The sequence below is a fragment of the Bipolaris oryzae genome (assembly GCF_000523455.1).
Source record: "Bipolaris oryzae ATCC 44560 unplaced genomic scaffold scaffold_27, whole genome shotgun sequence".
Classification (NCBI taxonomy): domain Eukaryota; kingdom Fungi; phylum Ascomycota; class Dothideomycetes; order Pleosporales; family Pleosporaceae; genus Bipolaris; species Bipolaris oryzae.
In genome coordinates, this window is record NW_006911303.1 from 204,849 (window position 1) to 217,765 (window position 12,917).

The following is a 12,917-nucleotide window of genomic DNA, read 5'->3' on the forward strand; positions in this document are numbered from 1 at the left end:
GCGACGCTAGTGCTCGGTTAGCACACGGCGCTAGTGTGGGAATTTGATCAAATCTTCCCACCCCGATTTCGTACTCTGACAGGACTTCCGACAACCTCGACGACTAACCTCACACAACAGTCAAAATGGCGCGTGGACCCGTTAAGCACCAGAAGCGCCTCAGCGCGCCCTCGCACTGGCTCTTGGACAAGCTGTCCGGTACGCTCGATTCCTGCACGCCTGCAACCGGCAGTGTAAAGCAACATGGCGAGCATCAAGTTGACAATTCTCAGGTGCCTACGCCCCCAAGGCCTCGCCCGGTCCTCACAAGCTCCGCGACTCCCTCCCCCTCGTCATCTTCCTCCGCAACCGTCTCAAGTATGCGCTCAACGCCCGCGAGGTCAACGCCATTCTCATGCAGCGTCTGGTCAAGGTCGACGGCAAGGTCCGCACTGACAGCACCTTCCCCACTGGATTGATGGACGTCATCTCCATTGAGAAGACTGGCGAGAACTTCCGCCTGATCTACGACACCAAGGGCCGCTTCACCGTCCACAGGATAACAGACGAGGAGGCACAATACAAGCTCGGCAAGGTCAAGCGTGTTCAGCTTGGCAAGGGCGGAATTCCCTACTTGGTTACGCACGATGCGCGAACGTAAGTTCTCGCTCTATCAGCCGTTGGACCACAGTTTGGGCTAGGTGACTGAAGGGAAACCTCTTTCACCAGGCATACGACCAGGGTCTGGCTATGTCCGAATTGCTGCTAAACATATATGTGTAGGATCCGTTACCCCGACCCCGCCATCAAGGTCAACGACACCGTCAAGGTCGACCTCTCCACTGGCAAGATCTCCGACTTCATTAAGTTCGACACTGGCGTCATCGTCATGGTCACTGGTGGTCGTAACATGGGCCGTGTTGGTGTCATCACCCACCGTGAGCGCCACGACGGAGGCTTCAACATTGTCCACCTCAAGGACGCTGTTGACAACGAGTTCACCACTCGTGAGTCCAACGTCATGTAAGTTTTTTTTTGGTGAAGTTGGGGGATTAAAATGCTAACAAGCGTGCAGTATCATTGGAAAGGAGAAGCCATGGATCTCTCTGCCCAAGGGTAAGGGTGTCAAGCTCTCGATCGCTGAGGAGCGTGATCGCCGCCGTGCGTACGCCCTCGCTGGTCACTAAATGTGACACGGGCGGGTGTTTAGTAGTAGGTTAGCGTATGAAGTACCCATGAATTCATGAGCATTGGTGCAGGACTCGGAAACTCGAAAAAACCAGGCGTTCGTGACCCCTTGTGGGGAGGTTGACGCGGATCTTGCGGATCTGCTTATCATAGGAATACCATGAGTGAGGCCGAGAATCAAACAAAATAAACAGTTGAGGAGCCTTGGGGCTCAAACATTGAGCATGAAATGTGAGCAGAGCATTGTGATTGTGAGACAGTGTCGTGTGCGAAGTGTGGTTTTGGAGGGGTGCAAAAGCAAAGAAGGCATTGCGGCAGGTGAAGCCAATGGGACGCGGAACCAAGAGAAGAGTTGGTGGCGCCGAAAAGATGATATTTCGGGGGCCTTGTACCGTCAAGACTAGACTGGGGTGCATGGGGGTATGAGATAAGGGGAGGACGGGGCTGTGTTTGCGCGCTCTTTGGCGGAAGGGCCCATTGGCATGAACAGGAAGCGCGCGTAGAGAGAGCGTGTCGGAAGCAGACGAGACACGACAGAAGAGGGATTGAGGCCCAGCTGCTCTGCCTCAGGACTAGGCTATGGAGGCTCTGCGCGTTTCAGCAGAACCCAGTGTTTGAAGCGCCGGGCGTGCCTGGACGATCAGTCTGGGGAGGGCCGTGCAGGTTAGACGAGATGAGACGATGGACTTGTCGGGGAAATGGCAAATGGCATGGCAGCACGGGCGCGCATGCTGGTGAATATTGCGCCGAACAACAGGCACTATCAACAGGGAAGCACACTGGTTGGCGCTGTGAGACGGAGAGGAGATCCAGGGGGGTTTAACGCGCACACAACATGATTACTACGGCGAGGCTGTTCGTGTTCATCTCATCTCATCTCATCGGATCGGGGTCAAGTTGCCAATGCTTTTCCTGTTCCTGGTTCCTGTGCCTGGTTCCTGTTCACCGTTCGCTCTCAACCATCAGCACGTCACGATCGAGTCCACAGCGGTGGTTTGACGGCTGGATAGCGTCCCGCACTCCAAGCAGCCGCAAGCAGGTTTATCGGTGACTAGCGGCCAAAAAGCCCCCAACGTTCGCATCCATCTCTGGTGCCGTTTGCGCTATTGGCTGCCCTCCCGCTTGTACCGTTGCAGCTTACAGCTTGTTCTTTTGGCCCTCCAGCCTCCCGCCCACTATCCTCCACCTCGTGTCCACGCCAACACGCCCACGCCCACGCTTCCCCGCAACCGAAACAGCCAGCGACCGTCAATCTTCCGCCGGCTGTCTGTGTCAATTGCGTCGCTGTCCTGCATCGTGCCATTCCCGGGTCGAGGCATCAATGACACTGCAGGCATCCCCCGTGCATCCTCACTCGTCACTCGTTTCACCTCGGACACAGCCGCGCTGAGGCTCGCTTTCTACTGCCCTCTCCAACAACGACGTCTGCGCATTTACTATAGTCGCGCAGACACGCCCCTCCGAGACCCCCCCAAACCTATATCGCCGAGTCTCCAAAGCCGGTCGCTGGCGGACCGGATTCCCACTGCGGTAGTACTTGACGCTGCCCTTTGTCGCCATCATGTTGCGTCCGGCCACCCCTTTATCCATTCTATTCTTCGTCGCATTCGTGCTGTTGCTGCTCTCCACCCTCTCGACGCCCCTCATCAAGAGCATCCCGCTCGCTACCTACCGTGGTGTTCATTTTGGCGTCTTGGGCTACTGCGAAAATGGCGATTCAGGCTGTAAAGGACCCATGATCGGGTACAACACCGGTATGTGCTGCTACACTACAAGCGCACGCGTGCAACATGAACTAACTGCTCGAATACAGAGAAACTGTTTGCAGGTGAACGGACCTCTGACTTTTCGCTACCCTCTGCACAGCGACACGCCCTATCCTCAATCCTCATTGTCCACCCCGTCGCGGCTCTCATGACACTCATTTGCTTCGCCCTCTCAGTAGCCGCCCACTTCCATTCGCCTGCTCACTCGCCGCGCTACCTTCTTGCCCTGCTTATATTCACCTTCCCAACCCTACTCGTCACACTGCTCGCGTTTCTCGTCGACATTTTGTTGTTCGTTCCCCACGTGGGTTGGGGAGGATGGATTGTACTAGGTGCTACCGTTATCATTGTCGCAAGCGGAATTGTAACATGTGCCATGAGACGTACGCTAGTCAGCCGCAAGGCGAGGAAGCGCCGCATTGCCGAAAACGACGAGATGAACGGCAACACCTATTATGCGAATCGCGCAAACGCGACAGTGACCACTGAATATCCAAAGGCTGAATCTCCGCCCCCTCTTGACAACGACACAATGTCGTCGGCCCTCAAAACAAACGGCAGCACCGCCTATTTTGATTCTTCAAAAGTGTCTCCCACGGACGATATGGTGCCTTTGAACCAACGCAACCCTTCGCTCAAGACTGTCAGCAGTGCTGGTGGTAATGGCCCAGACACAATGGGCTCGCCGCCTGGTGGCCCTATCGGTCGCCGACAGCCAGTGGACCAATACGGTAACCCTCTCCCGCCTATGCCCAATGATGGTTTTGCTATGATGAACGGAGCCCCACGCGGCAGGGGGGGTCCATACAGAGGAAGAGGAGGACCGCCACGTGGTGGACAGTTTGGAGGCCCAAGAGGAGGAGGTTATGGTCCAAGAGGCGGATATGGCCCAAGAGGAGGAGCTATGCGAGGACCACCTCCGCCAGGCTGGAATGGCAATGGACGTGGTGGACGACCTCCAAATGGCCCTCCAATGGCTCGTGGTGCTCCTCCTCCAGGATACAACAACGATAACTTTTACAGCCAAGGACCGCCACCTCGCGAGCCATCGCCGTATGGCCGAGGCCCACCACCTGGACCAATGCCGCAAATGCCCATTGGTCAAGCTATCGAAATGGATAACCGCACAGGCACACCTGCTAACAATTATGGACTGAGAGAGAGCGACGGTGATGTTGCAGGTATGCTTGCTCTTCAACAGGGTGGCCCCTTCCCAGCTGGTGCACCCCAGCGACGTTCTCCCGAAATTATGAGCCCGACCAGCGAATACTCGACATCGTAAGTGCTTTTTACCACGTGTTTTGTGATTGTTTTCCTAACATCAAATAGTGATGCGCAACCACGACAACCACCCCCGCAACAGCAGCAGCAGCAGCAGTTTGTCCCAGCTCGGGCTGGATGGAACCAACAAAAAGTGCCCTCTGATCAAACGCTCAGCACCATGAACAACAGCAACAGCAGCCGTGGACTCTCTCCGATCCAGGACTCGCCTATCATGGCGAATGCCCAACTTGCCCCAGTCGATTCAGTCACCAGACCAGAGCGTAGTTCTGACTATTATGAAGACGTTGACCCCAGATTCGCAGAACCTGTGCAGCAACAGGCGCCTCCACCATTGCCAACGTCACTGATGCCAGGCAAATTCGCGCCGCCTAACCCCAACTTTCTTTCCACAAACAACCTGAGTGACCCCAACCTCCCTCGCACCAGCTCTTACGACGACTTGCCAGATGGTTCACGTTCTCCTGCGGCCAGCGAAGCATCGCACTTTACTTCTGTCTCCCAACGCCCGATCAATCCCAACTGGCGGCCAGAGATGGGCGCCGCGGCAGGTCAGTTTGGCCCATTTCCTGGTCCCCGAAGGCCTATGCGACAGGGAGATGTCATTCTGGAAGCCAATGCAGACAACCCAGACTTTATGATCCCAGGTGCTACACGAGGACGCGGTCGGGGCCGAGGCGGCGGCGGCAGAGGAAGAGGCGGTCCTATGCCACCTGCCATGCTTGGACCAGGACCAGGCATGTCGAATCAATCCAGATATCCCGGTGGCAACGCCATGTAGGGATGGCACCTCTCCTTCTGAATGCGCTGGTAGAGCAGTCCTTTCTCCATTTCTCTTTGGTGTACAAAATCCCATTGCATGTCATCCATCCTCTTTTAACGAACACACGGGGGGCCTGTTCATTTTCTCCTTCTGGCCCCCAGCAATTAGATAATTTCTAGTGCAACCTCATCGGGCTGCCGCTGTCGCTAACCCTCTTCTTTGGACCTCTGCCAAAACTCAGCTGGACTGGAGATTGAAGGGAAAAAGATGTCGCTGGCGGTGGCTCGAATCTCTTGAAATGTCGTCATGGTAGTCGATACCCTTTCATTTTTTTTCTTTCTTTCTTCCTTCTTTCTTCTCTTCTTCTTTACGAACACATATGCATCCGCATACATCTGGGTCGCTCCTTTTTTTTCTTTTCTTCAATTCTTTTGGTTTGGAAAGCGTTAGAATCACAGGTTGGATCGTTCTTGGTGAATTGTGGAACTGATTAAGCTGAGCAAAGGAAACAAATCACTTTTTTTTCTTGTTGCTGATGCGGCTGGGCTTTCGAATATTTTTGTCACAGTTTGGGCAAAGTGGGAGGGGGATGGAAGGAGAGAGAGGCTTTGCAAATGTATATAGCTTCTGATCTGTCCTTCCTTTTTTCCTTTTTTGTTCCTCATTGATTGGTGTGTAGTCAACAAGGTGTTCTTTTCCATTGTGCGGATTAAGCATAGGATGTTGGGAAATGAGGGCGGAGAAATAAGTAACATCAATGCACAAAAAACATATGTGAAAGTAAAAAAAAGTTCGAGACTGTTCTAGCTAAGCGGGTATTGGTTGTCGTCGCGCAGATGCACGTGGATTGGAGCGGTGAAGAACGAAAGACGTTGCAAACTGTATTTTTCATGTGTTGGTGTGTCGAGCATGTGCGCGTGGCATAGTCATGTGATGAATTTGTTGGAGGTTGTTTTGTTGTGCCACATGGACAATGTCAGCTCAGCACAGATACACCAACACACGCCAATACACCAAGCTCAACGACAAGCCCATGAGGAGATATCAACAAGACGCCTCGAAGTTGAACACCCCTCCCCCCTCCCCCCTTCCTCCAACACCCCAACCCCCATATTTTCTTCCGCGGGAGTTCCAGATAACAAGCATCCGACAGTTCCATGGAGGTGCACATCAATAATATGTCACACGGGCGCACTCAGAGTTTTCCGTCGGATGTCCGCCAAGCTCGGGATGCATCGCATGCATCACGAACCACAGACTCGTACACAAAACGGTGGAGAGGGGGCATTTGCATGCTGCACAATACGGACATAATTCCACCGAAGCCACATGTTCGACGTTTTTTTGCCTCCCCATCTCCAGATGTTCAGACGGTGTCTTGCTGAGCTTGGCATTACTCAATCGCGTGCGTTTGTGGATGATGTACCCGTCCCCCCCAGATTCTTTTACCCCAGAAAATCAGTCAAATCATACTTGCGGCATGCTGGCGGCATCCACACGCCCATCCGTGGCTCTTTGCGGGGTAAACTTCCGTAATTCTTCATTATTGTTTATACATGGACGCAGATCGGTTCGGGTGAAGCCGCATAACAAGGGGGCTGGCCTGGCCCTCGTCACGGTGACGGACAGTATTAAGGTTGGCCGGCACACTTTTCGAAAAGGTCTGAGGGAGTAGCACTGCACTTCATCGGTGACAAAGGGAAGAAAAGATTTCATCCCCGAACACACGTGCAGGACTGGCCAGCCAAAAGCAGGTTGCTGGCAGAGCCGCCTCGTTTGGAGAGATGACGACGCTTTCTGAGTAGTGGTGGTTCCTTATCGCTGCTCTTGATAACGGATTCATCTCCAAAGATAACTATACCGACACAACACGCACCTCACTGCTGTACACACTGATATTTCCGCATTAGTCTGGCCCACAGACTTGGAGTTGCGGTCCGACATCGTCATGAGGCATGCGGGCAGACGTGGCTTTATCTTGGAACAAGGCTATCGTGAAGCAACAAGTGGAGCGAGTATGCCTAGCCCTAATCCACAACCAGTCATGCCATCCACTCGTTCCGTCCCACCTCGAGATGGCTGTGGGGTAGCCTCTCCATCTTCCTATCGTTGGCGCCTCATCTTGCCCCATGATGCTTTTGTCGCAAAGTCGTCCGTCGCTGGCTTGTAGGCGAGGATAGCGGCAGAGGATGCGCACCGGCAGTACATTTCGTGTCCAACTTTTCCGCCCACCGGGCGTCCTCCCATAGAGGGGTTTGTACAGCAAAGAAAACTGTCGTGGCGGATAGGCCTGGCCAATAAGGCTCCCGCCGATGCAGAATGCACAGTAAGAGCCGAATTTCGGAATCTAGGCTTACACGCCCTGCATCAACCACACCAGCGCGACATTTTTATCAGCAGCTATCTTAGCCGGCCCTAGTCGAGTGATAGGCAGAAGAACGACCGGGTGTGTCATGGCCCCGTCACGCGCATTAGAAGTCTGTGGCCGTCCCCCAACCCATGGATCCGCATTTTAAGTCCTATCTCCTTCGCACCGGATATCTCACCCCATTGTCGTTTGACTTTCCCAGACCTCTCCCCTTTACTACGTCAATCTAAACCTGCAACATGCCCGCTTTTGCTCAAGACAAGGTATTGGCGAGAGATCTAAAGGCGAAGAAGACAAAGTCTAGGAATGGATGTGGCCGCTGCAAGCTCAAGAGGGTAAAGTCTCACCGCCTCCCATCATCAATATTCATCCCTTGTTCGGAACACGTGCTAACAAAAAGCATAGCTCAAATGCGACGAGACTGCTCCTGGCTGTCTGCAATGCAAGAAGAGGAACGTGCCCTGCCCTGGATACGAGAAGACTTTGAAATGGTCGACAAAGTACGAGGTCTTTACGCCTCCTAGCCACTCGAGGGCGGCGCCTCCCAAATCGAGCCCTACCTCCAACCTCAGTTCCACAACTCACCCTGCCGCCAAGTCGACGCTCCCTCAGAATGTCGCCAGTGGCATCGAGGCCTTGGCTGCAGTGCTCCCTGTAAGCAAGAACAAGATGACAACTACGACCACCCCACAACAAGCCCCCACAATACAAACGTCATCTGCAATTCCGTCTCCACCTAGCTTTGAGGAGCCTGCATCAAACCAAGAGTCCTCTACCGAGGATGGCGACTCTCCTCGAGAGTACGAGCCCTTTCCAATCGAGGATGTCATGTTGGATGGCTTTGTTGATGCCATCCATCTTCCTCACGAAGAGTTCAGCTTTGATCCTTTTGAGAACATAGACTTTGATTCTGGCTCGCTAGACGACATTACTTTTGGCGTACACGACTCACCATCACAGAAACTAGATGTCATCCCGTCTTCGTCTATGCCTTTGTCGGACCGCGACGCAAACCGAGAGTCTAGCCCTAGACTCTCACGTTCACTGCTCCTTGATTTGTACCGTCTTCCAAGTCCTTCTCCCAGCCCGACATCGTCTGACGATGTCGAGTCTCTTCTCGTCCAACACTACTTCAAGGACGTCTGTGCTATATTTTCTTCTTTCGACTCTCCTCTAAATCCTTTCCGAACTACCATTGGCCGCATCTATAAGGACTCTCCATCCATCAACTACGCAATCCAATCCATGGCAGCGGCGCATTTGGCTAACACTTTTCCCAACATGGCAGCAACAGGAGTTGAACTCCAGCGCAAGGCACGCGAGGCACTAGAGGCTGAGCTTCCCCTTGCTCAGAGTGGCCAGACTAGTGCTACCAAGACATTCTTGAGTATCATGCTGCTTGGTCTTACTACCTCTTGGCACGACAGCAGCGCTCTTGGACTCGAGTACCTTTCCACTGCCAGGGATCTCATTCTACCCAAGCTCTTTAGCCGATCACGTGGTGCAGAGGTGGAGCGAGAGGCACAGTTCTTTGAGGAGTCTTTGATTCACTGGGAGATGCTCATGGGCTTTGTGACAGAGGATGCCATGAGCTTTTCCCCCAAGTCAGGACTCCGACCCAGCGTCACCTCGAGGAAGAATGCTCCAGTTGCACGAGGCCCCAACGGCAAGGTTGTCCCACACCCCTGGACAGGCATCGCGCCCATGATTCACTTTTTGTTTGCAGAGGTCGGCCGCCTGGTCCGCAAGGAACGCTCAATGGACCGTGAATCTTCCATGGATCTTCGCCGACGACAAGAGAACCTGCAAAACGCTGCCTCGCTGGAAGAGGATCTCCTTGCTGTCGACTGCCCATCTGTTGATGAAGTGATTGACTATGGCGACGAACGTACCCCCAAGGAACACTTTGTCACCATTGCTGAAGCCTACCGTCTCGCTGGTCTGCTAGAGATTTACCGCGTTTTCCCGTCTATCCTGCGCAAGCGTCTCGGGTCTGACAAGCTCAAAGGCACTGAGGCTGTCGACTTTCAGTTCCCCACACCGCGCTTTGAGACTCCGTTTGAGGACACTGACATGAAGCTGTGGCTCAACTCGCTTGCCATGCACATTATCAGATCTCTAGAGTCGATACCTTCTTCATCTGGAACCTTTTGCATTCAGCCGCTGATCCTTGTTGTTGCTGCATCTGAGCTTCGATTTGTCTCGTCAGTCGACTTCTTCGATGTCCATGCCAACGATACTGAAATTGTCTCTGCACGAGAGTTTGTCATTCGGCGTCTGCAAGAATTTGCGTTGAGGCTACCTAACAAGCCCCTTCGCATGATGATTCAGCTTCTCAAGGAGACGTGGCGTCAGTGTGATGAAGGTCGCGATGCCTTTTGGATCGACGTCATGAATGAGAAGGGTTATCACACCATCATGTGATGCGTTCATGGTTATCAGCTATCTTCTTCTTTTCTGGACTTGCCAGCCCTTGCCAAAATCTTTACTTCATCAGCACTCGGTTCATTGTACGACACATTTTACAACACGGCTTAGCGTTTATCCGGATCCGGCGTTAACATCACCGACGGCGCTCGACAGTCTGCTCCTACTTTAGATCTCCTACACGCCACCTGTCCTTCCTACGAAAGATCTATCTGATCTCCTACCTCTCACGACAACAATTTGCGATACGAAAGTACTTCTTCTTAATGTACGGCTTCCACCTATACCCCCTTATCGGTTCAACATCCCGGTGATGTGAAGACTTCAAATGTGGCCGCCCACTGCTCCAACAACAAAAGCCATATCTTCTCTACGACTTCCTTTACGATACCCCCCACAAACCCTCCAACACGCCCCGCGCGACCAAACAAGACCACTTGCGACATTAGAAACCAAATCCCCCAAGACCGAAAAACTTTGCCTACTGCGAAAATAAATACCTAATGCTGGCGAAAGCTCCCAATCCCAACCCTCCAATCCCATACCAGGACCATTGCGCCTACCTATCCCCTAAGAAAAACCAAAGAGAAAGCGACAATCTTCCAAGCATCGACCATCACTATCCGATCGCGACAAACCATTTATCCAAAAAAGTATAACTCCCTCTTTTACCTGCCTTAACCCACCCCCCCTCCTTTTTAACCCCTAGCTTTTTTCCTCTCTCTTCCTACTCTTCCCATTTGCGCGACTGCGAATATGCAGAGCCTCCCACTGCGAAAGAAATGACCTACTACTAGGAAAAACACCCCCCCTTTTGTAGGACCCCACCCCTTCTGGACCTACTACCAAAGTATTACCACAGCGCCAACACCCATACCTACCTGGACAACTTTCTTCTTTTGCACATCCCAAATGGCCTAGTCTTGACATTTCCAGAACTTTCAGAACTTTCCAAGCGCGCCAACTAGACCCGTTCCGCCCCCAACTCCGCCTCCAGCCGGGTGTGTCTAAGAGAGAGAGAGACCCACACACAAAATGGAGATATAAAGGAGAAAAAAAGGAAATGCCCAAAGCGACTGTGCCGCTACGCGACAATTTTCTTTTTATATACACATATACTGGTCTTTCCCACCGTTCTGGATGACCCCCCCTTTTCCATCGCGTTACCTGGATGCGTGTTTTTCTTTTTCTTTTTTTTTCTGAGCTCTGAAGTTTGATATGTATTTTCCGACAGATGGGATGGACGTGGGTTGAGAGAGAGAGAGAGGTTTCGAGAAGACTTTGGCGCCTTATGGACATGGGCTAAGTTGGGGGATTTTGTTATATTTTTCCCCCCGTCTGTCTGATTCACTCTACTTTTGTTTCCCTTGCATCGCTTTCTTTGCGAAAAGGATTGTGGAGAGAGAGAGAGGGTGTTGCAAGGTAAGCTAAGGTAAAGCCTAAAAGGTGAGTTTGGTAAGTATATCATACTTTGTGCTTCCTCTCCCCCTCCCCCTCCTTTTTTTTCTGCTTTCAAGATATAGAGCGCTTTTTTGGTTTAAACTTTTAGGCTCGTTTTGTACGATATGGCGGAATAGACGGTTATACGATGGGGAGAGTTTATGTGTAGATAGTCTTTGTGAGGGGGGGGGGGGGGGGGGCGCGTTGCTATTTCTTTTCTTCGATTACCCCCCCCCCCCTACCACCTTTTTTTTTCTTTCCTTCACCAACGACTTTTCCTGCTTTGAGGGGGAGAAAGCGAAAATAGGTATATTACTCTCACGAGAAAAATGTTCTATCTCTATACTCTTTTTTTGGAGCACTGCGGGTGTAGGTAAGTAACGCAGTACAACAACAACAACAACAATAGCACCACACGTATCTAATTAAAACACTGATTCATCACCATCTCCCACTGACGCACACACGCACAAAGTCATAAATGGGTCATTACTTCATTACTATATATCCAAAAAAACATGTCGCCCAATCATGGTGTTTTTTTTTAATGTGTATAACACACACACACACGATGCGCAAAAAAATATATCAAAAGATACAAAACAAATCGTCCCATTTACAAAACGGGTCGATTGATCTCATCATCACTATCATCGTCATACGCAATGAACTCTCTCCGTCCACTCTTGCCTTGGGCGACAAAATATCTGGGTGCTTCGTAGTAAGCTCGGAGTTTCTTTTCGGCACCGGGGCTCGACATTGCGTCTAGCGAGTTGTCGTAAGGGGTTGGTGGGATGGCTAGGAGGCGTTTTTCTGCGCCGGCGAGGCGAAGAGAGTGGGATGGTGTGGGTGGTGGTGAGATACTGAATTTTTTTGTTAGAAAGATTGTTTGTTTGGAATTTGGAGGAGGAGGAGGGAACCGTACAGGTTTTTAAGCATGTGCAGGCCTTCTGCGATGCAGGCGACAATGGAGAGGACGACGATGAGTTGGAGGATGAGGAGGGTTAAGGGGGAGGATTGGATGTCGCGGAGTGGCATGGCGGATTCGGGCGAGGATTCATCTTGGTAGCAGACTATTTTAAATTCATTCGCGCCTGTGGAGGGGGCGTCGGAGGAGGTTGCGCTCAAGAGGACTGAAGTTGGAATGGGATTTTGGGCGACGGAATCATCGATGGAGCGCGTGGGGGCGCGTTGGAGGTACAAGGCGTAGAGGTCAGGGTTGGTGTGTTGGAATTGCGAGAGTTGCGAGGCGAGGGTGTTGCAGATTGTGCTGCTGGCCAAGGGATATGGGGAAGGTGAGGCGGAGTCGTCTTCTGAGGGGGAGGCGGGGGCCCAGTGTGCGGCTGAGGGTGAGTCGATGGCGTATGGTGAGGTTGTTGTTGAGGTTGATGATGATGGGGTGTTTGGCACGATTTTACATTGGCAGTGAGTTTTTGTTGGGAGGGCAAGAGTGGTTGTTGTTTGCGCTGAGAAGAGGAGGAGGGTTGTGAGGAGGGTGTTGGAGAGCATGATGGCGGTTGTGGTGAATTCCAACTAGTAGGGAAGTAGGAAGGAGCAGTCCAGGCAGGCGTAGATGTTTGTTTCACCAAGGCGCAGATGTTTGGTTTACTGGGCGCAAGTGTTAGTTACATATGGACGGAGAAATTAAAAAAAAATCAGCTAGTTAAACGTCGAGACATACGCTGTGCACTTGTACGATAACGCA

At 52.2% G+C, this 12,917-nt stretch overlaps 4 protein-coding genes across 4 annotated transcripts; 3 read left to right on the forward strand and 1 right to left on the reverse strand.

The window, feature by feature from the left end:
* Positions 1–125: 125 nt before the first annotated feature.
* On the forward strand, positions 126–1,166 carry COCMIDRAFT_34488 (uncharacterized protein; the record flags this gene model as incomplete). Its single annotated transcript, XM_007687225.1, has 4 exons — positions 126–198; positions 273–636; positions 763–1,002; positions 1,055–1,166. The coding sequence occupies 4 exons, from the start codon at positions 126–128 to the stop codon at positions 1,164–1,166; spliced, it is 789 nt and encodes a 262-aa protein (XP_007685415.1).
* A 1,562-nt stretch (positions 1,167–2,728) lies between these two features.
* COCMIDRAFT_73785 (uncharacterized protein) lies at positions 2,729–4,758 on the forward strand (the record flags this gene model as incomplete). Its single annotated transcript, XM_007687268.1, has 3 exons — positions 2,729–2,921; positions 2,981–4,211; positions 4,263–4,758. Coding segments are annotated over 3 exons (1,920 nt in total), but the record flags the coding sequence as incomplete, so codon positions are not given.
* Positions 4,759–7,584: 2,826 nt separating this feature from the next.
* COCMIDRAFT_88498 (uncharacterized protein) lies at positions 7,585–9,769 on the forward strand (the record flags this gene model as incomplete). The annotated part of the gene is made up of 2 exons (XM_007687269.1): positions 7,585–7,680; positions 7,751–9,769. The coding sequence occupies 2 exons, from the start codon at positions 7,585–7,587 to the stop codon at positions 9,767–9,769; spliced, it is 2,115 nt and encodes a 704-aa protein (XP_007685459.1).
* Positions 9,770–11,828: 2,059 nt separating this feature from the next.
* Positions 11,829–12,721, reverse strand: COCMIDRAFT_88445 (uncharacterized protein; the record flags this gene model as incomplete). The annotated part of the gene is made up of 2 exons (XM_007687270.1): positions 11,829–12,075; positions 12,138–12,721. The coding sequence occupies 2 exons, from the start codon at positions 12,719–12,721 to the stop codon at positions 11,829–11,831; spliced, it is 831 nt and encodes a 276-aa protein (XP_007685460.1).
* Between the last annotated feature and the right edge of the window lie 196 nt (positions 12,722–12,917).